At 33.3% G+C, this 27,586-nt stretch overlaps 3 protein-coding genes across 8 annotated transcripts in view; 2 read left to right on the top strand and 1 right to left on the bottom strand.

The window, feature by feature from the left end:
• The first annotated feature begins 2,459 nt into the window (after positions 1–2,459).
• The window catches only part of LOC128161242 (peroxisomal sarcosine oxidase-like), a 37,482-nt gene continuing 12,355 nt past the window's right edge, over positions 2,460–27,586 (top strand). The window contains exon 1 of the mRNA XM_052824481.1: positions 2,460–2,683. The gene's annotated coding sequence lies outside the window, so the exon portion shown is untranslated. The remainder of the gene's footprint in view (positions 2,684–27,586) is intronic.
• LOC128161244 (putative universal stress protein SAUSA300_1656) overlaps positions 5,045–27,586 on the bottom strand; it is a 38,815-nt gene continuing 16,273 nt past the window's right edge. Inside the window, exons 3-6 of the mRNA XM_052824486.1 lie at positions 8,139–8,221; positions 7,397–7,477; positions 6,027–6,118; positions 5,045–5,486 (exon numbers count right to left, since the gene is read on the bottom strand). Of these exons, the coding sequence (XP_052680446.1) occupies positions 5,286–5,486; positions 6,027–6,118; positions 7,397–7,477; positions 8,139–8,196 (432 nt within the window). The 5' untranslated portion in view covers positions 8,197–8,221 and the 3' untranslated portion in view covers positions 5,045–5,285. The remainder of the gene's footprint in view (positions 5,487–6,026; positions 6,119–7,396; positions 7,478–8,138; positions 8,222–27,586) is intronic.
• Positions 8,296–23,744, top strand: LOC128161240 (sentrin-specific protease 1-like). Of its 6 annotated transcripts, XM_052824475.1 has the most exons (22): positions 8,341–8,399; positions 11,632–11,706; positions 11,885–11,933; positions 12,070–12,148; positions 12,620–12,733; positions 13,047–13,124; positions 13,644–14,740; positions 15,258–15,325; positions 15,609–15,650; positions 16,080–16,112; positions 16,228–16,281; positions 16,402–16,452; positions 16,532–16,567; positions 16,879–16,920; positions 18,097–18,147; positions 18,227–18,262; positions 19,178–19,208; positions 19,512–19,660; positions 19,896–20,027; positions 20,418–20,566; positions 21,125–21,242; positions 21,723–23,744. In XM_052824475.1, the coding sequence occupies exons 7-22, from the start codon at positions 14,608–14,610 to the stop codon at positions 22,002–22,004; spliced, it is 1,407 nt and encodes a 468-aa protein (XP_052680435.1). In that variant the 5' UTR covers positions 8,341–8,399; positions 11,632–11,706; positions 11,885–11,933; positions 12,070–12,148; positions 12,620–12,733; positions 13,047–13,124; positions 13,644–14,607; the 3' UTR covers positions 22,005–23,744. The 6 variants fall into 6 exon arrangements, with proteins under 6 accessions (XP_052680434.1, XP_052680437.1, XP_052680436.1 ...); XM_052824474.1 differs by lacking the exon at positions 11,632–11,706 and having other exon boundaries at positions 8,296–8,399; XM_052824477.1 differs by lacking the exons at positions 11,632–11,706; positions 16,532–16,567 and having other exon boundaries at positions 8,301–8,399.

Genomic DNA, 27,586 nt, shown 5'->3' with positions numbered 1-27,586 from the left:
ATGTAGTACTACATGTTAGTTAATTAAATGTATAGTGATCATACAATAAATTTAATAAAATAAATTCAACATGATTTGTAATTCATTAAAATATAGGCTGCGAACTCATGAACCTCATACACAACACTTAAAAGCTATAATATTAATTTTCTAAATAAAAGAATAACGAAACAATTTTTACAACAGTTCAAATTTATGAGGATATTTCATTTGACGTTTGCCAGTGTGTAGATCGATTGACCTGCCGCCCCTCTATGACCTATACACCTGTAGATCGATTTACCTGCCGCCCCTCTATGACCTATACACCTGTAGATCGATTTACCTGCCGTCCCTCAATGATCTATACACCTGAGACACGGAGGTACGTCAAGAAACCCAAGGTAGATACATGTACATATCAACTATAATTGTTATCTGTCACAACAGTGGGTTGAACGGGCACTGGCCTCACTGGAATGAGCTACGATACGCCGCGACCAGGTAAAAGAGGGCATGATAAGGTTTGGCCATTAAAATACATTCACCAACATGGCATTGTATGAATTCGTTACCCCAAAATATTTAAGCAAGTTTTTTTTTTTTAGGTTTCTCGAGATCTCAACAATCTGCCGCTTGTCAATAATAGACAGAGTTCATCTCATACTAGTGTTTCCAAAATCATTTTAAAAATATGAGATGAAATCTTTTTTTCTGCATGCGTTAATAGAATTGAAAAAAACCCTGCAATTTCAGAGAGAAAAATATCCCGAAAATATAATTTTTTTATTGAAACTCATTTTAAATACCATGGCTCTCATTTGTACGAAAGACGAATAGGGCCACATAAAAAAATATTTTTATCTCGTAATAACGAGAAAAGATCTCGTTATTACGAGTTAATTATCTCGTTATTACGAGAAAAGATCTCATAATTACGAGAAAAGATCTCGTTATAACGATTTAATTATCTCGTTATTACGAGAAAAGATCTCGTTATTACGAGATAATTTTCTCGTTATTACGAGTTAATTATCTCGTTATTAAGAGAAAAGATCTCGTAATAACGAGAAAAGATCTCGTTGTTACGAGATAATTTTGTCGTAATTACGAGAAAAAAATCTCGTTATTACATGTACGACTTAATTTTCTCGTTATTACGAGAAAAGATATCGTTATTACCATAAAAGATCTATATAAAATGGTGCGTTTCTGAAAAGAATTCGACTGGATCGCCTTTTCAGTCTATCGTTTTCATTACAGAAACATTGATTCAATTTTGATTAATATTTAAAAATAACAACGATCATAATTCTTTAATTTCTAGATATCAAAATGATGGGATTTGACATTTTATCCTATCTGAATAAAAGGAAAGAACTTCATGTAATTTTTCTATTTAACTTATATAAAAATTATAATCCCACTCCGAAGTAAATACCAGGTAGTCCTATAGTCGTAAAAACACAATTCTATTAGTTACAGATATCTTTAGTGGCTATATAGTTTCAGTCATGGATATGGATATACAGGATTTACCCGAATTTGTGTTTTATATGTTCAAACACAACCTACATGTATATTGAAAATAATTGATTTTGTATAATAACATATTGGAGTCTGAAAACAAATTACACGTATCCTTCTTAATTATTGTTAAATAGTTCAAAGAATTTACTGATCAATCTGCTTTGCTACTTCTTCTGAAATTTCTTTACAACTGCTTGGTCCGATTTTATATCAAATTATGCGTACGCTTTTAAACGATGATTATGCAAAGTATGTGTATATCAATAGACATTGCAGTTGTTCATACACTTTACATAAAAAGAATAGAATAATGATTCGTGCCATTTTAGATAGATCTTTTCTCGTTATAACGAGATAATTAACTTGTAATAACGAGATCTTTTTTTCGTAATTACGAGAAAATTATCTCGTAATAACGAGATCTTTTCTCGTAATAACGAGATCTTTTCTCGTAATTACGAGATAATTAACTCGTTTTAACGAGATCTTTTCTCGTAATAACGAGATAATTAACTCGTAATAACGAGATCTTTTCTCGTAATTACGAGATCTTTTCTCGTAATAACGAGATAATTAACTCGTAATAACGAGATCTTTTCTCGTAATTACGAGATAATTTTTTTTTTTAAGTGGCCCTATTCGTCTTTCGTACATTTGACTTCGGTGTACTAAAAATTTTTCCACTCAGTCAAGAAAGTATACCACACGTGGATTGATGTACACATTAACATCATTTCATAAACTTTTTTAATTTTAGTTCTGTAACATATGTCATTTATATCTCGATCACCGCTTGTACTATTTGTATCCCGTATTTCGAATATACATATTTTTCTGCGCATGTTATATAAACAAAAGATGCAAATTTAGAGAAAAATATTTTTTTTATATTAAAAATCATTTTAACCTTGGCTCGCATTCGACCTCGGTGTTGCAATATTTTAGCCTCCGAAACACGAAAGTATAAACCCACGTTGGTTGATGTAAACATTAATATCATTTCACAAACAATATTCCAATTTTAGTTCTGTGACAAGTTGTCATTCGTTAAAAATACATATATCCAGCTATGTAAGCAAGGACTGATCATCTGAATGCTGACTATTCCATGATAAAGTTGACTTGTGTTCCTGGTCCGGTTGTTGCAGGGATTCGAACACAGATCCTGAACACGGTAAGGAAAACATTCTCCTTTTTAAGTTTTCAAAAATGATAAAAACAATGCTGGTTTAAAACCTCATTTTATTTGGCCCGCTTTTAAATATCTACATGAATTAATATTTGCACATGTACAATGTAGTTCAGCAGAAGGGTACCACTGGTCTTTTCCTGAGTACATTGTACGTACCTTATGTACAGTATATTTAACAATATTTACACTTGCAAATGTTTTCCCTTATATAACACTGTTTGAGCAATCCGCTGTTATTTCTGCATAACATCATTATGGGTCAAGAGGTCAAAGTAGCGCATGAATAATATAGGTCACTACTTTTTCTATGTACACAAACTAATCGACTTGTGCTGAAACACACCTATTAGATATCGTAATGAAAACATAATTTAGGCATAAAAAATAAACGTACATGTATTTGAATTTTGTTATACGAAGTTTTATTCATTCATTCTCATAAAAAAAACCATTAATCGCGGGGATAAATGATTCATGTTAGATAACACGTTAGGCATGTAAACATAATATTTATGGTTCGACATCGTAACGAGGCGTTCTTGAAAATTACAATCGTAATTTGTCAAAGGAGTTAATTCAGTTAAAATTCATTTCTGACTTTATTACAAGCCTCAGTCAAAATTGCAAACGCAAAATTACAGACCTTTCGTGTGTAGCATTCACGGATCACGGTCAAATTTTAAAACTCCTTGTGTTTTCTGTCCGATTTGTTCCGTAAAAAATTCATCAAAGTTAAAATCGCTTTCCTCTATAATGTCGGAGGAAATCATTAGGCTATTGAATCTGATTCTGCGATAGATTTCCCCCTGAAAATGCCTAATTATATACTCTTACTCAACTTTCAATCGCCTGACCGCTCTGCGACTTCAACACAGGTGGTACTATTCCGCCAAGCTTCAATCAGGTTTTTCAATTGTACAAGTGAATTTTCTTTTCTGTTTCCCTTTTTAATGATAAAAAAGTGTTGTCTCCTCAAAAGTAGTGTCATATTCATTTATCACAATAATCAAATGCTTGCAACATTGTTGCACTATTTTTTGTTACGTCATTTTAATCGAAGCGGCTTTCTAGGTCATCACAAAAGAGGAAGTATGGAGCATTGTTAGTGTTATAATTTGCAACAAATGTAAATATAAGAAATAAGGTATCATTTTTGGATGTCTATCGGGATATAGATACGGGTTGGTACGTGATCAAATCTTCCATAAAGCCCTTCGGGCTTTATGGGATTTGATCACGTGACCAACCCGTATCTATATCCCGATAGACATCCAAAAATGATACCTTATTTCTTAAATGACCACGTACCTAGAGTACAGTACATTTAAAACAAATTAACAAGTCTGGATATGTAACGTCCTGGCAATTAAACTAACGAAACGTCTGTCAAACAGATGTTATGTTTTACATGCACGCAATGCATTTAGCACCATGAACTATACAGCTGATTTATGTGAAGGATTTAACATGTACCTCACACACTGGTGTGTCAAAATACAGGATCACTACCTCACACACCGGTGTGTCAAAATACAGGATCACTATCTCACACACCGGTGTGTCAAAATACAGGATCACTACCTCACACACTGGTGTGTCAAAATACAGGATCACTACCTCACACACTGGTGTGTCAAAATACAGGATCACTATCTCACACACTGGTGTGTCAAAATACAGGATCACTACCTCACACACTGGTGTGTCAAAATACAGGATCACTATCTCACACACTGGTGTGTCAAAATACAGGATCACTACCTCACACACCGGTGTGTCAAAATACAGGATCACTACCTCACACACTGGTGTGTCAAAATACAGGATCACTATCTCACACACTGGTGTGTCAAAATACAGGATCACTACCTCACACACTGGTGTGTCAAAATACAGGATCACTACCTCACACACTGGTGTGTCAAAATACAGGATCACTATCTCACACACTGGTGTGTCAAAATACAGGATCACTACCTCACACACTGGTGTGTCAAAATACAGGATCACTACCTCACACACCGGTGTGTCAAAATACAGGATCACTACCTCACACACTGGTGTGTCAAAATACAGGATCACTATCTCACACACTGGTGTGTCAAAATACAGGATCACTATCTCACACACCGGTGTGTCAAAATACAGGATCACTACCTCACACACAGGCGTGTCAAAATACAGGATCACTACCTCACACACTGGTGTGTCAAAATACAGGATCACTGTTTATCAGTGATGGCTACAGCTGCATAGACACTTTTCATATTTCGACATTATATTCTCTTACATTTTGGAATGATTTTGAAAAATAACAACTTTGTAAGTACGTGTACACATACAGAGCTTAGAATATTTCTTTATATATTAAAAAAAACTGTATCTTAACATATTAACACAACAAATACTAATACATTATCCTGAGTCCAAAATGAAAACATTCAGCAGAAATTCAAGGGAGACAACTGTCATTCTACAAACTGTCCCACCCTCGTAAGTACATATTAAATACACGATTACACTGTAAAAATACCCGAATAATAAGTTCTAAATACGCTGTGACCTGGAGCCTCGCTCTGAGCCGCTACCCGGATTTACAGATGAGCACGGGGCAATGGGCATGATGGAGGATAAAGTCACTGGTGCTGCCCAGGATGGTCCGGCGGATCACCCCCATCCCCCGACTTCCGGACACAATGTAGGTCACCTTCAGCTTTTCTGCCAGGTCCACGATTGAGTGTTCCGGTTTGTCCGATGTCTTGATCTGGATATCCACCGATTCAACCTGATGCCGGGTCAAAAACGTGGTTAGGAATTAAAATAAATCTATTCTTAAAGTCAAAGTTCGGTTTAGAATTGTGTTATACGTATATATAGTATTAAATGAAGGTTTTTATTATTTGTAAAACTTAAGACTCTGAACACGTCATTGATAAACCTAAAAATATGATGTAAACTGTGTCAATTTTTTTTCATAAAATAACGTTGGCTAATAATTTGAATGATAAATTGAGCATACTTCCAAGTACGCTGTATTAGGGTTTTATATTATATATTATTTTCACGACCAATGTCTCATTGTTTCATTTAGTATACACTCTCTACCCTATATCTTTCAACAAGTGACAGGTTAAGAAATGTAAGTCAAATCTTCAATGCTAAATCAAACTCGTTAATTTTATTCTTTCCCTTCAAAATGTGCAGCAATTCGCAAACAATGTATAATATAATGTTATTTACTTTTGAATTGTTTTCTTTTTAAAAAATGGATTTTTGTTCATGTATTCAAAAGACAACCCATTATAGTAAAGTATGTGCTAATTACCCCTTTGGATTTGGCCAGGTCGGTGTATTTTTGTTTCAGGTCCTCGGCCTTTTGTTTAGCCTCCCTCTGTAACTCCATATAGCGGGCCGGGCCTAAAATTCAATCACAAACGATATATCTAGTTGTAAGCGATCTACTCCAAACAGAAATTCTTATTTGAAAACACTCAGTTTATTAGGAATATATCAGGTATATATACACTGTAAATATATTCACTTAATGGGAAAATATAAACAACATATCGGTATTAAGGCGATACACTTATTTGTACAAGGTAAATACGCCAACCCAATACAATAACATGAAACACAAAATGGATTATCTTTGAATGATGAACATCAACAAATTGATACAACTGGATGTTTATTACTACAGTAAAAAGAAATGGTCAATCGGATGGTTTTTTTCACAAATGTCAACTTTTTAGCTAACTCCCAGGTGGTTCATCCGAATTTTTTCAGACCAGGAGCTACAACCTGCAGCTATTAGATCTTTTTATGTTGCATATGTAATTGCGTTTACGATCTAGTTGTTTATGTAAAGGATGTCGATCGACACTGAAAATGTTTACGAATAACACGCAAACTTGCAGTGAGTGATCAAACTAATATCCAAATCGAAATTGATAAATTATGGGTTCGGGTTCCCTGCATGTTTCAAAGTTGTCTTACAAAATACCACCCCTTTTCTAACAGAGAAAATTTGGACCGGACATCATCATGATTTTCTTATCAAAAAATCATTTAACCTTTTTGCTGGCATATTATCAGTCAGAACTAGAGGCAGTAGAGAAGGGGATCGATTTAAAAGCGTTAGAGATAGCCATAGAAGTATTAAAAAAAAAGAAGCCATCGATCTGTCTACTTTCATAGAAAGTTAACAAAGACAGTACACACACAGTATCAAGTAAAATGCAATCTGGATAAATATCCTACAACAAGAGCATTTTAAACGATAGTACTGCTGCCATGCCTCCTCTGAGATAACTCAAAAATGACACGCCTTAGCATATAAATTCATGTATGTATCTAGATCTAAGACCAACTGTTTGTTATCTTCAAACATTAGTAAATAAGCTTAGCATACATGTATTTTTTCTTCAATCTAAATGACCCGTTTCGCACAGAAAGTCAAATATATGTGATGCGCATCGTGGCAACCGAGATATGTATATTGCCTCGGATGAGTGATTTGGTCCTGCAATATGTGTAGGGTCATGGTTCAGCGGTTACACACTGACAGTATACATGTATATAATCCTGTGGGTGGGTGACTTTAATGTGTATTGCTGTGGCTTGTAACCCATACAGTATGGACCAGTATATGGCCCACTATCCGGGTGACTGAATGCGCACAATGAGTTCACTTACTCATGTCCTGAATGCCCAGGTTTTCTATCACATGCAGTAAAATCACTTTGTTGGCAGGCTTGTGAAAGTTCTCCACATACCCTGCAATAAAATTCAAAATATTTCAACCGAATTAAATGAATTAGATACGCATTTTAATTTCCATTCCAAACTGTAGTGAAGATTAATACGAAGTTTGTGTCAGTGTTTTATTCAGTATTAAACTTGTAAAAAAAATGAGTTCGTATAGTTCAGTGTAGTTCACGGTCAGTCGGTGTATACATGTACTGTAGTTGGCGACTCTTTCTATTCACAAGACAACTAAAGCATTCCTCTTGTTGACTGCACACATAAGTGTGGTTTTATCTTAGGTTCATGTCCTACAGTGTGTATACCCTCATTTCCATGTTTTTCCCAAATATCCGGGTCAATGGTTTTAACAAGACATTTAAATCGCCAGATACTGCATACCATGAAGCATCAAACAATAAAATCCGCCCTATGATACGTGAGAAAAAATTATATGCATCTTCATGTCTCATAAAAAATATTTAAATCTTCTACACTTTATAAGGTCCACGAAGAAAACAATTTTTCATTTATCTAAATCAAAAGTCTTAGTCAAAGAAAAGAGACAAAAGAACAATTACGATTCGCAGAGTAACAACTTAAAATGACATGAATGTGCACCGTATTATTGTACGATGAGAAAATTTTCCATATTTTACATCCATGCAATCCAAACATATATTAAAATACTTACATTTGAATGCATTTTCTGCGAAGGGACTCTCATCAATAGCGATCAATACTGTGGCCATTTTGATATACACGATGTCCAGATGTGAGGTATAATAGTAACGTATTATTGGATCTAAGAACCTCGATATGGACCTTGATCTGATTGGTTGCCTACTAACCATATTTTGTTAAGCGAACTCTCATTGGCTAATGATTTTTCTTTTTTCGCTTTCACCATAAGTCACCTTGCACCGTAAGCTGCTTGCTGAACTATTTGCACAAGGTATATAATTTATTATATGGATCGGAAATTTAAAATACAATTTATTATTAACGTAAACCAAACCATTAGACACATAACACGTTAAGCATCCCGGAGGGGCTAGCCCCCCACCCCCACTTTTTCTCGCTGGAAACATAATTGTTCCTAAATTGAATTTACCTTTAAAAGAATTAAATATTAATAGTAATATTGAAAATAGAAAAATTATACTGCCCCCCCCCCCCCCCCCCCCCTCACGGATTAGGAATATCGAGATCTTGGGAAATAGTTTTTTTTTTTTGTCAAGGCTTTTGATGATTAGTCTAGCCCCCTTACCCCCAACCCCCACTTTCAATTTGCTTCGACGCCACAGATTCCTGGTCCAACTATATGTTTTCAATGTGGTATCTGACTGTTCTTCATTTCCTATTACACTGGTGCCATGATAGATGTTATAATAACTATATAGCTACTATGCAATAAAATGCTTTCTTTGGGGATTCATTCGGGATATGCAGGTAGCGACATTGCAAAAAATACATAACCAACATTAGTAAGAGATACATTAAATCACCCAAAAACATTTTGTCTAAACAGATAATTTGTGAGGCATTTTGTACTTTGTTTTGATGCTAGGAATCAGAAATGATTAAAATGATTTTGGGATTAAATATCTTCTAATTTGGTATTTGTGACCATTATTTTTTTTTTAATAAATCAATAGATTGATTTTCTCGTTAGATCGTCAGCAAGGTTTACTAGTAAATATGTATGTTTGAATAAAAAAAGCGATCAGTAGGGGTCCATAACAGTGGCGAATATAGTTAATGCTTTCTACGTGTATTTTAAATGATAAATAAATATTTTAAATGATAAAATGATCTTTTATAATAAAATGTAATCACTCGCCTCTATTTTTTTATGACGCCCAAAATTTTCAACTTTCAGTTTTTAATTTTAAATTTATTGATGAAGTATCATCCTTACATGTTGACTCAGAATCCCTGACATTGTGGGGATGGTTTAGTATATACATTTAATAACTGCATATCTCAAGGGGGGGGGTGTTAGACCCCCCCTTGATCCATGCATGAAAAGTATTTCACTGAACAAGTTTCAATTGAGGTGACTTACTATAAACCAATTTTTATTCGCGGTGACTTAATTTTCGCGATCAATTGTTTATAAACTGGCTCAGTCACAACAACTAATGTCTCCGACCAAGCCTTATCCAGACCTGTATTGTTATAAAAACTATAGACAAAGGATTGGTTCGCGGCGAGATATAGGTATTCACGATGACAAGGCTCCCATAAACCTCGCAAAAATTTCTCACACGCGAATAAAAGTTGGTTTATAGTAAGTCACCTCAATTGAAACTTGTTCAGTGAAATACTTTTCAGGGATGGGGTTGATTACTTTCAAAAGTAATCGATTAAATTACAATTACTTTTGGTTTTAAAAGTAATCGATTACAGGCTAATTACATCCATTTTTAAAAGTAATTGATTACATTAGATTACTTTTCCTCATTGTAATCATGATTACTTGTGATTACTTTAGATTACATTATTTGTTTTTCAGTTTTTTCATAGTTTAAATGTTTCATTTTAAAAAAACAGTGCATTTTTTGACAGGACTCTTTATTCTGGTATCAATGTAATTTGTTGCATTATTTACTATTTTAAGTAGTTTTTGCATTCCCCGATATGTATGCAGAACAGTATCTACATTTGGCTTTCACAATACCCGATGATGTTTGATCATCAGAAAACTCAAAATGTTGTACAGCAGACATCTTTCTCTAAACAAAGTCCAACTAAAAGTGACCCTTTAAATAATTTTCCCAATTAAATAAGCACAGTATGTGAACTGTTTTCTAATGCGCCTAAAAGCAAGGACTGTTGAATAGCAAACTCATTGTATCATGACTGGACATGAATTTAAACATGCCCAAGGGCAATAAATACTGACCAACTTTAAGACTGAACCTTATTCACTAAATATAAGATCCAATGAATAATGATTTCAACCTATTGAGTTTTGCCATTGTAATCATAAAAGTAATCAAAAATTAATCATGATTACAGGACTTTTTCACAGAGTAATCGATTAAATTATGATTACTTGTAATCAGAAAAATGGATGATTACTGATTACTCATGATTACTCAGCAACCTGTAATCGATTACAGCTGATTACGATTACTGATTATGATTACCCCATCCCTGGAACTTGGTTTACAATAATTAGGGCCCCTTCACTGCGGGTGCCCTATAGTAATCAGTCTGTCCGTCTGTCTTTCCTTTCATCTGCTTGGCCAGATACTTTACCCACAGGGATTCTTTTGGTAAAGGGTGTGCAATGACCTCGAACCATTTTCTAGGTTCAAGGTTAAGGTCATAGCAGAATTTTAAAAAAATCCTTGTCTGGAGCATATCTTCTATCCCCTTCTTCCAATCTAGCTCATATTTCACTTACAAAGTGTCTATGGTCGAAGGGTGTGCAGTGACCTGCAGGTCAGGGGTCAAGGTCATAACGGCCCATGCAAAAAAAAAAATCAGCACTTATATATGCTTTTAACTTATCCCTATTTGATTCATACTTTTCATACTCAGAGCTTATAAATTACAGGTTTGTAGTGACCTTGAACAAATTTGCATAGGTCAAATGTGAAGGTCATAGCAGAATTATACGAAAAATCCTTGTTCGGAGCATGACTTCTCTTCCTTTGCTCCAATCTGGTGCATATATCACCCACGTGATGCCTTTGATTAAAGGGTATGCAGTGGCCTTAGATGATGTTTGTAGGTCAAATGTCAAGGTCATTTAGATCAAGCTAAAATCATGTTTTAAGCATATACATACTCTCCTTGTAGCCCCTGTTTGGCTAATACTTTACTCAAACAGAGCTTTTTGGTTAATGGCGTGCAGTGACCATGATCAAGGTTAATGTGAAGGTCAAAGCAGTTCACTTTATAATCAGTTTTAGACCATGGATTATTTCCCATTTGGTTAATATGTTCAGATTGAACAAAAATGCCTGTATGTAAGGGGTAATGAGATTGAATAAGAAGTTCTATGCCAGCTTGAAAATTTTGAAGATATACTGTGAAATCATTAAAACCCGTTGGGGCCATTTTTCATGGATTGCTTAACTTTTACAGGTTCATGGGGATATAATTATGTGTATTCTTTTTTATCATCATAAGAACATATGATTTTATAACATCTATTTTTTTATTTTGTGGAGGATGTTAATTCGTGGATGGGAGGTACCCACAAATTCCACGAAAATTGAGCCACCACAAAATCTAATGATTTTACAGTAGGTCAAGGTCAAAGCAAAATTCTCTGAAATTCTTTTTATCCTATTGTCCACTGTTTAAGCGGTGCCCTTTAACATGGTCACCATATCAATGTTGTCTAGTTGGTATATATATTGATAGGCTAAAAAGAAAAAGACAAGAATAGATTGTTGAATCTTATTATGATACATTTTTCAGTAACTAAAGAAGGATGGAAAAGAAATGGTGGAAGAAGATAGAGAAATATGTATGTCATTTCTTAAAATTTGAATAAGTATATGTTATTTTCACTATTTTATTGTTCTCACAAGAACTAATGTAATATTGATTATGTCTTTCTTCTTGTCAAGCAAATATATTTTTATGATGAATAAATATTTCAGGTTGATAAACTAGTAGAAAAAGGCCAGCAAGTGGCTGTGCTACGCTTCAACAGTAGAGCAAAGGCAATAGATTTTAGAGGTTTGTAATTTTTGAAACTAAATGTGAATGATCTATGCCAATTAAAATTATATATAAGGATAAATAACCAAAAGAAATAAAAATTAAAAATCAGCAATATTTCTCATAAATTAATGTTTAATTAAAAAAAAAAACTTCTGAATCTCTGATCTTTTTTTTTGTCTGTTTACTTTGTAAGCTATGAGTATTTCATCTTTAAGTTTTTCTTGTTACCATTTTCATTTATTTTTGATATGATTCTTCTCACATTAAAGAAAGTCTCATTACAATATTTTGATACAGTCAAACCACATTAATTTGAAGTCTATGGGGCTATGAACAAATTTCAAGATAACTGAGGATTTTAGATATAAAGGGTAAAATACTTAAAGTTGTTGGGACTTTCAAGTCACTTCAACATCATATAGACATCAGTGTTTGAGATATCAAAGTTTAACCATATTTTGTATTTCTTTATTACAACAACTTTAGGAACATCCAACCTGAAAAAGTTTGTAGAGGATGGATCGGTTATGGAAAAATTCATAGATGCCGCATCTGGCTCTTATGGAGTCCAGATGCCATCTAAAGAAATTGTACCTGTTGGTAAGTTTTCAGAATTCAGTACTCATGTCAAGATTTCTTTTTCAAGTAAATTCTTTATTTTACACATGTACTAAATACATGTATCACAAAATGTCTCTTAGATGTCAAATTGCTATAAAAATTATTAGTGATTGGGTGGCTTAGAAAATTTTACCATAAATTTAACTCCAAAAAATTAAAAGCGTGAGTGGTGCTTCTTGTGAAATTACATGCTCTCATCCTGTCTATTTAGGAAACTACAGTAATTATTTTAAAGTATCTTAAGGTGTATTTGCTACTCCAATAGAAATGTTTTTAAAGAATTCTCTTTCAGGTTTGCCTGCTCTTGCACCTGAGGAAATTAATTTGCCTAACTTGAGAAAGGTGGTGGGAAATTTAGTTGGAGCATATGGTAAATTTAAATACCCATTAAATTTAAACAGTATTGTAAAATTTAAAGCTGGTCTTTTTCTTTAATTTAACATGGGTTGATTGAAATGCCAAGTGTTCTGTTTAAAATGTCAAGAAGCCTAAAACAGGGGGTGAAAAATTCTGATTCTCAATTAAAATTGAGAATTCAGTTTCCAAAAGAGAATAGAAATAAATTGATAAATTTGAACAATCCTAGCAATTTATATTTAAGATTGAGCAGTAATGGAACATTTGACAAAACATTTGACAAAACTTAAAATTCAGTTAGACTTAGTTAAAAATGCAAGTTTGAAGATTGTATCCTTTCAATAAATTGAGAACTTTTTAAAGTTTATGAATTTGAAAAATTTTCATGTACTCCAGAAAAACAGAAAACAAGTAAAGAAAACTTTAAATGAAAAAGAGAAAGATATATATGAGTGCCTAATGTATGAGGCCAAGTGATGTTTCTTGGTTATGTTATCATTAGGGTTGAATTTTATATTTTATTTAATTAAAGCTGTGCATGGGTAAGTGGACTTGGTAAGTGTTATGTTTTGGTAAGTATATATCATCATGGTGGTCTACATAGATGTGGTGTGTGGCATTTTTATCATAGTACACTCTTGCTAGATGAACTATACAGGCAATCATTGGTTATCTAAAATCACTGAAATTATTTCTCAATAATAATTTACTTCTCATTTCTGTTTTATGATAGCAAAACATAAACCTTAATTAATAAGCTTCAGTATTATTAACAATACATGCCTATCATTTGATATCCTTTGTTATATACAATATATTCATAATGAAAATAACATTCACTTTTCTATTATATAATTGAATGATTCCTAACTCTCTAATTGGCTGCAAACCAATGTGCTGTAAATCATAAAAGTTATATTCACCAGCATTGAATCAATTGATACTTTAGGTTAATATGTTTATATTGTCAACCTTTGAAATTTCATTGTTTCTCAAAGTATTTGGCAAACACATAATATTCATCAGATATAAACAGCTAAGAAAGATGGCAGATATTGCTACATGGGTTTCAATCATTTCATCACATAAAGAAATAATTACTTTTTATATTAGCCGTCAGCATTATAATTTAGCAACCCACAAAAAGCTATAATTCACATTGTTTTGAGCCAGTTGAATATTGTTCCCGTGAGGTAGATTGTATTCACCTGAAAATAGCAATTTATAATTGTCAAAATTTTATCCTTGCTTTAATGATGCTTACACTGATGCAATATTTCACATTCATTACCATCTAATCACTTGCAATGTATTTGTAGATTCCCTCTGCATCATAACTCATTGGTTTCGTACTTAACCTGTATTCATATAATTTTTATCCTTTTTTGTATATTTATTAAGGGTAAATGTAAAAAAAAAATGGAAACACCAAGTAATATAATTATCCTTTTTCAAGCATAATATGTATTGTTACAAGATAAAGAGCTTTTACATGTATGATAAACAGTATTTTTATTATAGTATATAACAAGTATGGGATAGTCAGAGGATTTTGGGGTATTGAAAGATTGACCCCAGAATGGTATCCAAAAGATGTTCCATTCGTTTCACCGAATGACAACAAGAGAAGTAAGTATACCACCAATAGAATAGAAGCAAACAGTTTAGAGAATAACTGTACACCAAAATGTTCTCTATCTCAAATAATTATGTAACTATGTAAATGCCCAACAGTTAGAACCAAGCCCTTTTTAGCTCACCAGAGCTGAAAGCTCAAGTGAGTTTTCTGATCATCCGTTGTCCGTCCGTCTGTCTGTAAACTATATATATTTTCAACTTCTCAAGGACCACAGGGCCAATTTAAACCAAATTTAGTACAAAGCATCCTTGAGGGAAGGGCAGTTAAAGTAAGGACCAAGTCTTCCTCCAAGGGGAGATAATCAAGAAAAGAAAAAAATAGGATTGGGTCCTGGAACATATGTGGAAGCATACTGGGGTAGTGTAGATTCTAAATGTCCAAATCATGACTCTTGCGGGTAGGATGGGGTCACAATAGATGTTACAATGTGGAAAATCTGGTAAAGAACAGCATGACCAATGGTACTTAGGTGAGTGATGTGATCCATAGGCCTCTTGTTTGTTTTAGAGGAAGACCGGTTGAAGAGAGAAGAGTGTGTTAAAGTGATAAATTCGTACAAAGCATTTGTACTGAGCGTAAGCTATAATTTTCAAACAGTAAAGGTTTTTTTTTTTAATTATAATTTTAATTTCAAAGTATTTTTAGTGCATTTTTCAAACAAAAACCCTTTTCTTTCTTTTACAGAAGCATTAAACAAGTTTAATGACACTTGGTTGTTATATATCACATATCATAGTGAATCATTTTTGCAACAAAGATAACTGTGTTTAAGAGGCAAACAAACTTCCATTTTAAAACTTTGTTCATTACCTTAATATTTATTTTAGCTATAGTGTATTTTTGTTGTTGATTTTTTAGGGAAAATGTTCCAGCAAAAATTCATCCAGTCATCATAAACAGGTAGTTAATGCATGAATTATATGATTTACCAGTACATCTTCCTGCCTACAATTATAAAGTATACGCAAAGTGATGTTTTCATATACATGCAATACCCATGCATACCTCTATAATTTTAAAATGAGAACATGATGGGATGTTTTTATGGCCCTGTGGATCAATAATATAAATATTTTACTTAATCACAGATACTTTTATAGATATAATGTTTGTTTGATATTACTGGGATGAATGGTTCAAACTTCTGCATAAAAACACAATGGTTGCAAACATGAATTCCTGTACTATCATCAAACAAAGAAATCATTTTATTATTTAAATTGAATGAGAAGGTATTTAAAAGGTTATTTTGCCATTTAGGCTAGACTTATATATTATGAAAAATAAATGTATATGGTATCCAGTTCACCAATCTATTGTTTCTTGTAGGAGACCTATTTTACGGAAAAGATGGATGTTGATGTAAGGACTGTAGATGAAGAAATTTGTTAATGACTTTTAAATATAGTTACTGGTATTTCATAATTGTAAAATCTGGCTCAAATCACTTTTATTTCTTCTGATGTTATTTTTCAAGGAGCCAGGTCTGGCAGAAAGAGAGGACAAGACGGATGCTGAAGAAATTAGACCTGTAAATGAAGATAATTGTTTATGACCTTTAAGTGAAATTTAATTATCTCTTGAACGGATTAGCTAATTATTGAAGATTTTAATGGTGGAACTTTAAATTTGTTTTTTTTTTTTTTTGTAGGAGCCTGTTCTTGAAGATCCCAAGAAGGAAAAGGAGAAAGTTGAATTACATGTAAGTGACTGTAAAAGTAGAAACAGGCTTATTATAAATGAATGTTATTAGATGTTACTTTTATGTCATCATTTTTTAGGAGCCCAGTGTTAAAGATTCAAAGGCCAATGTCCATGTAAGTGACTGCATGTAAATAAAAAGACTTGTATCGAAAAATCTATTCACAATTTGAACTGGTACATGTAAGTCAATAGGTAGAGAATACAAATTATTCAAATCCCCATGGCGTATGAAAATATCAAGATTCTACTATAGTAACTGTTATAAATATATCAGCAACTGTTGTATTGTTGTGTTTTGGTCAAACCAGTGCAGGATATTATATATGTATAGGTATACTCTTCATTGCGTGTAATGGCAAAGTCAATCCATAATTGTAAAATCTGGCTCAAATCACTTTTATTTCTTCTGATGTTATTTTTCAAGGAGCCAGGTCTGGCAGAAAGAGAGGACAAGACAGATGCTGAAGTAAGACCTGTAAATGAAGATAATTGTTTATGACCTTTAAGGAAGCTCGCTGGTTTACCTGCTTGTGAGAAAACCTACCTTGAAAATTTGTCCACGTGATCCATAGGTTTTATAGTTTTATTTCTAAAATATATTTAAGATTTGTCTGCGCGGTAATAATGTTATCGTGTTTCAAATACAGTGTCATTAATAAAATCAAGCAACGCCATTTCAATGAAATATATAGTAAAATGCACATTTTAACTGAGAAACGCATTACAAAACTATGCTCCAAACTTTTAAACGATTCAGACGAAATTAATCATACTCAACACAAAAACAGAGGAGATAATTATGAATCAATTCATAAAAAAATATCAGTATGTGTTCTCAGCCAATTTTTGGCAAAAAAACTTTAAAAATTTAAAAGATTTCTCAAAATCTTATATTTTCATTACGACGTTAGCCTGACGTCATTATTTCCTTACTTCTTAGAACACCAAAATTGAAATGCATTTATTGACAAGACTAGCTGTTTAACACATTTTAGAACATGTAAATGCTTATTAGACTTTATTGTGAATGTTATCAAATGCAATTAATGTAAGGCTGTAAAGATACAGAAAATTGCTATTTTTGTTTTTATGAAACTCTGAGTCAATCAATGCAAAAATAAAATGCCAGGCAACTACTGACATTATAAGTAAGTAATCAAATAAAACGGTTATCTCAAGCCAAAAGAAATTTAAGAATTTAATTAGTAGTACAAATTACAGAAGTTATAATTGTAAAAAAAAAAGCGAAGTTAATGCATACATTCTATTTTAAAACATGACTTTAAATGGAAGAGTTCTAACGCACACTCATTCTTTATCTTTATAAAACAAAATGTGACAATTTATGTGACATCTTTAAATTTTCAGCACTTGATATTATAAATCTTTGTATAAACAGTCATAAACCGCATATAAGCTGTCTAAAATATTTTCTTTTATACTTCTAAATATCTCATTTGTCATTTTAAAATAAAATTATGAGTTTACTATGACGGTCAACTCTTTACGTCGATTTCTGTTGTGACGTCAGCAAACCCGCGAGCTACGTAAAGTGAAATTTAATTATCTCTTGAACGGATTAGCTAATTATTGAAGATTTTAATGGTGGAACTTTAAATTTGTTTTTTTTTTTTTTTTGTAGGAGCCTGTTCTTGAAGATCCCAAGAAGGAAAAGGAGAAAGTTGAATTACATGTAAGTGACTGTAAAAGTAGAAACAGGCTTATTATAAATGAATGTTATTAGATGTTACTTTTATGTCATCATTTTTTAGGAGCCCAGTGTTAAAGATTCAAAGGCCAATGTCCATGTAAGTGACTGCATGTAAATAAAAAGACTTGTATCGAAAAATCTATTCACAATTTGAACTGGTACATGTAAGTCAATAGGTAGAGAATACAAATTATTCAAATGCCCATGGCGTATGAAAATATCAAGATTCTACTATAGTAACTGTTATAAATATATCAGCAACTGTTGTATTGTTGTGTTTTGGTCAAACCAATGCAGGATATTATATAATTATGTATAGGTATACTCTTCATTGTGTGTAATGGCAAAGTCAATCAAAGTTTACTCATTCATGATTTTTTTTCAAATATGTAAAACTTTTATGAAAAATTCAAGCACAAATCTCTCCATCTGAAATGTTACAATTTTTAACCAGGGTTTCTAACGGAAAAATCCGGTTATTAAAATTGTGAAAATGGCGGGCGGGCGGGCGGCTGCCAAAAGGGTACCCTCATTGTACGGATAACTCCTCGTACAGTTTTCAAGATAGGAAGTTGTTCTTTTGCAGATCAATTGTACATATATCAGAGGTGTGCATATTGCTAGGATTTTGATTTCCGATAATTTATCGAAAAAATACCAGCTTTTGAACTTACCGGTAGTCATTTTTGGCAAAATATTGCATAAAGGATACCCTTATTGTACGGATAACTCCTTCTACAGTTTTCAAGATAGGAAGTTGTTCTTTTGCAGATCAGTTGTACATATATCAGAGGTGTGCATATTGCTAGGATTTTGATTTCTGATAATTAATGAAAAAAATACAGCTTTTGAACTTAGTCATTTTTTGGCAAAATGTTGCATATATAGGGTACTCCATTTCACTGGATACGGGTTGACATGGATTATGGATACAGTTCACGGTTTGCTGTCACATTGACAGCTTTTCACTTGTTTATCATGCTTTGTAATTAGCTGTTCTTTATTATTGTAGAGCGCCTCACACAGTTCCAAACAGGATACAGGTAGTGAAAAATCTGTGTATTATTCCAAAAACTACTAACAAAAGACTTCTACCTCATACTGTATATCCGGTTTTTTTTTCTCGCATGTCACAAAATTTGTGAAAATAAGGAAAATGTGTAGTATTTTTTATTCGCATTAGTCATTTTTTGGCCTTTGTATAATTTTCTTATTAAAAAATAATACAGAATATAATTTCTGCGTATTCATATTTTGCGATCTAAAAGAGATCACGAAAAAAAAAGTGAAAATTAGATCATTGCAAAATTTAACAGATATATTTTAAATTTTCATTTGTTTTTCAGACCCATTTTCAATGATTCAGACTATTTTGAGCTCTGCAACTAAAGGTGTGCCCAAAATCAAGCCAGGGACACGGTACCATGTTTGTGGGGAGGTCCTGGACAAGGGCGACTTCAATACCCTAAAAAACCAAAATTGGTTGAATGATAAGGTATTTAATAAATATCATTTAGAATATTTTAGTATTGTCAGGTTCACTGTTTTTCCTGAGGGGGATTTACATACTGTTTACTAGAGGAATTATCAATAAGAGAAGACGAAGTTGCATATAGGTGGCAGGTGATCAGTGTACATATATGAAGTTGGCAATGGGTCTTTCCGTTTTGTCTTCAATGTATTTTTTTGAACGTTATAAGAATGCAAGCCTTATTTATAATTTTTGTTAGGTTATTAATGCATACCTGGCCCTTCTAATGTGGAATCAAAATAAGGAGGATTCAAATCACATATTTGTGATGCCTTCTTATTTGGCAGTTCTCTGGGAACTTGGCAGGTTCGATACTTGGTTGTATCAAAAGGTAAATGCTTCATTTTTAATGGTTAAGTTAATTACAAAGTGATAAATGTTTAAATTGATTGTTTGATTATACATTTGTCTTTAATAGGCAAAACTTCATATTTTCTGCAGTTTTTCAACTTACATGTTCTATTATAAAGTGAAAGTTGTGCACAATAGCATTGCATCATCAATATTAAATATAGTCATAGATATAACACATTTATCCTTCATTTTCTGTGTTATTAACATTAAAATTATGTTTCACTTAAACTTTATTTGTAAAGTTCATCTTATTGTAAAACTACCTAGTATGCTGCTGATTGCAACTGAATTGATTACATGCATTTCTTCCTAGTATGCTGCTGATTGCAACTGAATTGATTACATGCATTTCTTCACCTTCTTGTAGGTACGATTATCTGCATTTAGATGGATTTTTCTACCAGTAAATGTTCATGAAAACCACTGGGTACTGCTTGTTGCCAATGTTCCCCAGAGATCGGTTACCATCCTTGATTCAATGAATGGGGAGAATCACACTTTAATACAGAGATGGATGTAAGTTATCATCTTATGGTTATTTTCTTATTTTGTCAGTACTCTTTCCCAAAATGAAGCCTTAAATGTGTTTATGTTGCACTCTTTTTCCTATATTACCATATTATAAACTTAATTTGATTCCTGCTTGATGCAAATCATGCTGATACTGATTTAATTAGGTAATTTAGATTCACTCGAGCTCTAAAGTTTAGGAATATTAAAATTGCATTAGGTAAATCATACATGTATTTGTATATAATATATGGGAAATTATGAATCTGATCCCTTCCACAAAGTTAGTACATTATTAATCACTGCAATAAAACATGGTTATAAAGAGGTCACAGCTATGAGGTTTTTTTAATGGATCTTATATACAATCTCAGTTACAAGGAATCTAGTTTTTGATATTCCATTGATTTCCTTATAATCAAATTTTACTGTAGACTATGAATTGTGAATAATTCATAATCAGAAAAGTAATGTAAATTTGCTATAATTGTTTACAATTTTCTTAATGAAGATTAAGTTGAAAGTTTTGGATATCATTTACAGTTGAAGTTTTTTTTTGTCTAGGAAGTACATGCATATCCGGGATAAGCATGTGAATGATTTGCAGTGTTCGTGGACTGTAGGACAGCTACAGTCACAAAGACAGACGGATGGGAGTAGCTGTGGTGTTTTTGTTTTGATGGTATAACATCAGTACAGTAAAATACTCATATAATGACATGCTAGGGACAGCTGGTTTTGCTTTGATATAAACATAATTCCTTATATCCACAATAGTTAACAATATATTTTAAAGTCATGGGGAATGAAAATCAGTTTGCTGTAAGCATCAATTCATTAAAAGCACATTCATTATTAACTTGTTTTACTGTATTAATTATTTCTGCAATAGTTTGAACCATTGATTTCAAAATGAACAAAAAAAAAGCATTTTATTGTTTAACATTTTTAAGTACATACCTATAAATTATAATACAATTTGAATTTCTCTCAACCATAAAAGAAACAAAATATTAGAGTCATAGAATAATTCAAATAATCAATGATAAGGTTACTTGAACCACTTCTGTTGTTTTTAAATTGCCTGCATTGATCATTGATAAGATTTATTGAAAGGAAACAGATACATGAAATTTATTTCAGGATGTGCTTTTTTTTCTAGAATGCTATGGCCCTTGCTTGTGGCAGTAGTTTGGAAGCATTAAATAAAGACTGTGCCATGAACATGAGATTGTATGTCCTTAACCAACTACTGGAGGCAAGTAGGGTGCCACCAGCACAGAGGACACTCTGTGATATGGAAGGATGTAGGAGACCAGGGCAGAGAGAAGCCTGGATAGGATGTGGTGTGTGTGGTAGATGGTGCCATTTTGTGTGTGTACACATCACAGAGGCGCCAATAGAGGGTTTTATATGCCCGATCTGTGTAGCAAGATATGAATGAAGTTTAGCTAGATTTATATTTGTCTTCATTTAAAGCTGACATAAATTCACTCTATATGATTTTGTCTTTTATGCAGACATGCACTGTTCATAGCCTTTTCTTAATCCTTTTTTTATTTGCATTAAAATATGATGAGTCCAAAATTTTGTAACCATTTTTAGCTCACCGAGACGAAGTCATGGGGAGCTTATGCTATACCCTCGGCGTCGGCGTATTGACCTGGTTAAAGTTTTTGTTGCAGGTCCTGTATCTAAGCTATTACTTGTCCTATCTTCACCAAACTTGCATCTGGACCTACTTATGGACTTGAAAGACTTGGATGCTGAATCTGAGTCCTAAATTTCAGATGCTGGAGGAGGTTAAGGTTGTTGGACCAGGTTAAAGTTTTTGTTGCAGGTGCCCTTTGATAGCAATATCTAAGTTACTGCAGGTCCGTACTTCACCAAACTTGCATGGATGGTGTGTCTTATGATACTGATGCACCAGACAGGCTTGAGTGCTGAATCTGAGCTATAGGTTTCGGATGCTGGAGGAGGTTAAGGTTTTTGGACCAGGTTAAAGTTTTTGTTGCAGGTGCCCTCTGATGATTATATCTTAGTTACTACTGGTCCGTACTTCACTAAACTTGCATTGATGGTGTTTCTTATGATACTGATGCACCAGGCAGGCTTGGGTGCTGAATCTGAGCTATAGGTTACAGATGCTGAAGGAGGTTAAGGTTTTTAGAGCTGGTTAAAGTTTTTGTTGCAGGTGCCCTCTGATGATTATATCTTAGTTACTACTTGTCCTAACTTCACCAGACTTCCATGGATGGTGCGTCTTATGATACATGCATGCTGAATCTGAGCCATAGGTTTTGGATGCTGGAGGAGGTTAAGGTTTTTAGAGCTGGTTAATGTTTGTGAAACAGGTGCCCTCTGATGATTATATCTTAGTTACTACTTGTCCTTACTTCACCAGACTTCCATGGATGGTGCGTCTTATGATACTGATGCACCTGACAGGCTTGAATGCTGAGTCTGAGCCATAGGTTTCAAATGCTGGATATGGTTAAGTTTTTTGGAACAGGTCACATGTTTAATAGATAATAGTACTATTTCAAACTTGCATAGTTGATTAAACTGTAATATGAATGAATCACAGAGGAAGCTTCAGATGCAGGACTTGATCTCCATTATCAAGGATGCTAAAAAATATATCTTGGTTATTACAGGGCCTAACTTCACCAAACTTGAATGGATGGTGTGTCTTATGATACAGGTGCACCTGACAGGCATGGATGTTGAATCTGAGCCAAAGGTTGCGGATCCTGGAGCAGGTTAAGGTTTTAATTGCTAGTGCCCTCTGATGATGATATCTTAGTTATTACTGGTCTGAACTTCACCAAACTTGCATGGAGATGTGTCTCATGTATACTGATGCACCTGACAGGCCTGAATACTGAATCTGAGCCATAGGTTTTGGATGCTGGATGAGGTTTAGTTTTTTTGGAACAGGTCTCATGTTTTATAGATGATAGCTTACATAGTTGATTTAACTATATTATAAATGAAATGCAGAGGTTTCTTCAAATGCAGAGCCTACATTGTATACATGTGCAGTTATTTAATTTGTTCAAACTAACGGTAATGTATTTTTGCATCAACTTTTAAAATGTATACATAAAGAATGCTTAATCACTTAAAGTTCTTTTGGATCAATGTTTATTGTCTCATAATAAAATTGCTCTCTTAAAATGTATTTTTTGTCTTGCATTTAATTATATATTATATGTAAAATCATGCCATATTGTTAACAAAACATTTTAAAATGTTAAAAAATCACAGTCAAAACAGTAATTTTCAAGGTTACACATCAAGGTTTGAAGCAAGATATATAATATTGAAGCTAAAAAGTCATATCTATAAAATTCGATTAATTTGATTATTAGTTTGTTGACCCTCGATTTAGCCAATCAACCCAAAAAAGAATGGCATCACAATAATTAATCCTTACTGCAGGAAGCATACTTCTGTTTGGTCAATGAAATTAACCAGATACAGAATAAGTATCTTTGCTTAATTATTGTACATGTACAAAATATTAAAATTTGACAAAGAGCTGCATAGTTATTGTCATATACCATGGTTTCTTAAAAGCCATTTAGCCAGAAGGTGCATGTACACAGAGAAATCTTTTAAGATATATATCTAGACCATATCTAAGAACCTTGTCTACTCTATGCTGACTGTATCTAGGAACCTTGTCTACTCTATACTAACAAAATCTAAGAGCCTTGACTTCACTTTACAAACTATATCTAAGAACCTTGTCTTCACTTTGCAAACTATATCTAAGAACCTTGTACACTCTATGCTGACCATATCTAAGAACCTTGTCTACTCTATACTAACCATATCTAAAAACCTTGACTTCTCTATGCTGACAGTATTTAAGGACATTGTTTACTCTGTACTGGCCATATTTAAGAACCTTGTGTACTCTATGCTGACCATATCCAAGAACCTTGTCTACTCTATACTAACCATATCTAAGAACCTTGCCTTGTTTACTCTATATTGACCATCTCTAAGAACCTTGCCTTCTCTATACTAACCATATCGAGGAAACTTTACTAGATATGGCCAGTACAGAGTAAGCAAGTTTCTTAGATATGGTTAGTACAGAGAAGACAAGGTTCCTTGATTTGGCCAGTACAGAGTAAACAAGGTTCTTATATATAGTCAATAAAGAGTAGACAAGGTTCTTAGATACGGTCAGCATAGAGTAGACAAGGTTCTTAAATATGGCCAGTACAGAGTAAACAAGGTTCTTAGATATGGCCAGTACAGAGTAAACAAGGTTCTTAGATATGACCGATACAGAGTAAACATTGTTCTTAAATGCTGTCAGCATAGAGAAGTCAAGGTTCTTAGATACAGTCAGTATAGAGTAGACAAGGTTCTTAGATATGGTTAGTATAGAGTAGACAAGGTTCTTAGATATGGTTAGTATAGAGTAGACAAGGTTCTTAGATACGGTCAGCGTAGAGTAGACAAGGTTCTCAGATACAGACGGTATTAAGTAGACAAGGTTCTTAGATACAGTCAGCATAGAGTAGACAAGGTTCCTTGATATTGCCAGTACAGAATAAACAAGGTTCTTAGATATGGTCAATACAGAGTAAACAAGGTTCTTAGATATGGTCAATACAGAGTAAACAAGGTTCTTAGATATGGTCAGCATTGAGTAAACAAGGTTCTTAGATACAGTCATTATAGAGAATACAAGGTTCTTAGAAATGGTCACTATAGAGTTAACGATGTTCTTAGATATAGTCAGTATAGAGTAGACAAGGTTCTTAGATAGGGTCAGTATAGAGTAGACAAGGTTCCTTGATATGGCCAGTACAGAATAAACAAGGTTCCTTGATATGGTCAATACAGAGTAAACAAGGTTCTAAAATACGGTCAGCAAAGAGAAGTCAAGGTTCTTAAATACAGTCAGCATAGAGTAGACAAGTTTCTTATATACGGTCAGCATAGAGTAAACAATGTTCTTAGATACAGTCAGTATATATAGTAGACAAGGTTCTTAGATAGTGTCAGTATAGAGTAGACAAGGTTCTTACATATGGTCGATACAGAGTAAACAATGTTCTTATATATGGTCAATACAGAGTAAACAAGGTTCTCAGATACAGTCGGTATAGATTAGACAGGGTTCTTAGATATGGTCGATACATAGTAAAAAGGTTCTTAAATACAGTCAGCATAGAAAAGACAAGGTTCTTAGATACAGTCATTATAGAGAAGTCAAGGTTCTTAGATATGGTCGATATAGAGAAGTCAAGGTTCTTAGATACTGTCAGCATAGAGTAAACAAGGTTCTTAGATACAGTCAGTATAGATAAATCAAAGTTCTTTGATATGGTCTCTACGCTATACAAACCATATCTAAGAACCTTGTCTATTCAATACAGAATGGCCGAATCTAAGAACCTTTCACTGTTTATACTGACCATATCTAAGAACTTTGTCTACTCGGTACTAACAATATCTAAGAACCTTGACTTCTCCATACCAATCATATCTAAGAACCTTGTCTACTCTATACTAACCATATCTAAAAACCTTGTCTACTCTATACAGACCATATCACAGAACCTTGACTCCTCTATATTGACCATATCTAAGAACCTTACCTCTCTATACTAACCATATAAAAGAACATTGTGAAAGTATTACAAACCATATCTAAAAGCATTATTTGCTCTATACTGACTGTATCTAGGAACCTTGTCTACTCTTTATTAACAATATCTAAGAACCTTGTCCACTCTGTACTATTAAAAACTAAAAGCATTATTTACTTTACATTGACCATATCTAAAAGACATGTAACAATATTACGAACCATATCTAAGAACCTTGCCTTCTCTATACAAACCATATCTAAAAACCATGTCTACTCTATACGAGCCAAATCTTAGAACCTTGTTTACTTCATATTGACCATATCTATGAACTTTGCCTACTCCATATTGACCATATCTAAGAACCTTGTAATAATATTACGAATCATATCTAAGAACCTCGCCTGCTCTATACTTACCCTATCTAAGAACCTCGTCTACTCTGTACTATCAATATCTAAGAACCTTGTTTACTCTATATTGACCATATCTAAGAACCTTGCCTTCTCTATACTAACCATGTCTACTCTATACAGACAATATCTAAGAACCTTGACTTCTCTATACGAGCCATATCTAAGAACCTTGATTACTACATATTGACCATATCTAAGAACCTTGTAATAATATTACGAATCATTTCTAAGAACCTTGCCTTCCCTTATCTAAGAACCTTGTTGACTCTATATTGACCATATCTAAGAACCTTGCCTTATCTATACAAACCATGTCTACTCTATATTGACCATATCTAAGAACCTTGTAATACTATTACGATTTATATCTAAGAACCTTGCCTTCTCTATACTAACCCTATCTAAGAACCTTATTTACACTATACAGACGATATCTAAGAACCTTGCCTTCTCTATTATAACCATGTCTAATCTATGCAGACAATATCTAAGAACCTTGCCTTCTCTATACGAGCCATATCTAAGAACCTTGATTACTCTATATTGACCATATCTAAGAACCTTGTAATACTATTACGATTTATATCTAAGAACCTTGCCTTCTCTATACTAACCCTATCGAAGAACCTCGTCTACTCTGTACTATCAATATCTAAGAACCTTGTTTACTCTATATTGACCATATCTAAGAACCTTGACTTCTCTATACGAGCCATATCTAAGAACCTTGACTTCTCTATACGAGCCATATTTAAGAACCTTGATTACTACATATTGACCATATCTAAGAACCTTGTAATAATATTAGGAATTATATCTAAGAACCTTGCCTTCCCCATACTTACCCTATCTAAGAACCTCGTCTACTCTGTACTATCAATATCTACTCTATATTGACCATATCTAAGTGCATTGCCTTCTCTATACTAACCATGTCTACTCTATATTGACCATATCTAAGAACCTTGACTTCTCTATACGAGCCATATCTA

Source organism: Crassostrea angulata, chromosome 8 (assembly GCF_025612915.1).
Source record: "Crassostrea angulata isolate pt1a10 chromosome 8, ASM2561291v2, whole genome shotgun sequence".
In the NCBI taxonomy this organism is placed as follows: domain Eukaryota; kingdom Metazoa; phylum Mollusca; class Bivalvia; order Ostreida; family Ostreidae; genus Magallana; species Magallana angulata.
This window is presented reverse-complemented; position numbering and strand designations above follow the sequence as displayed.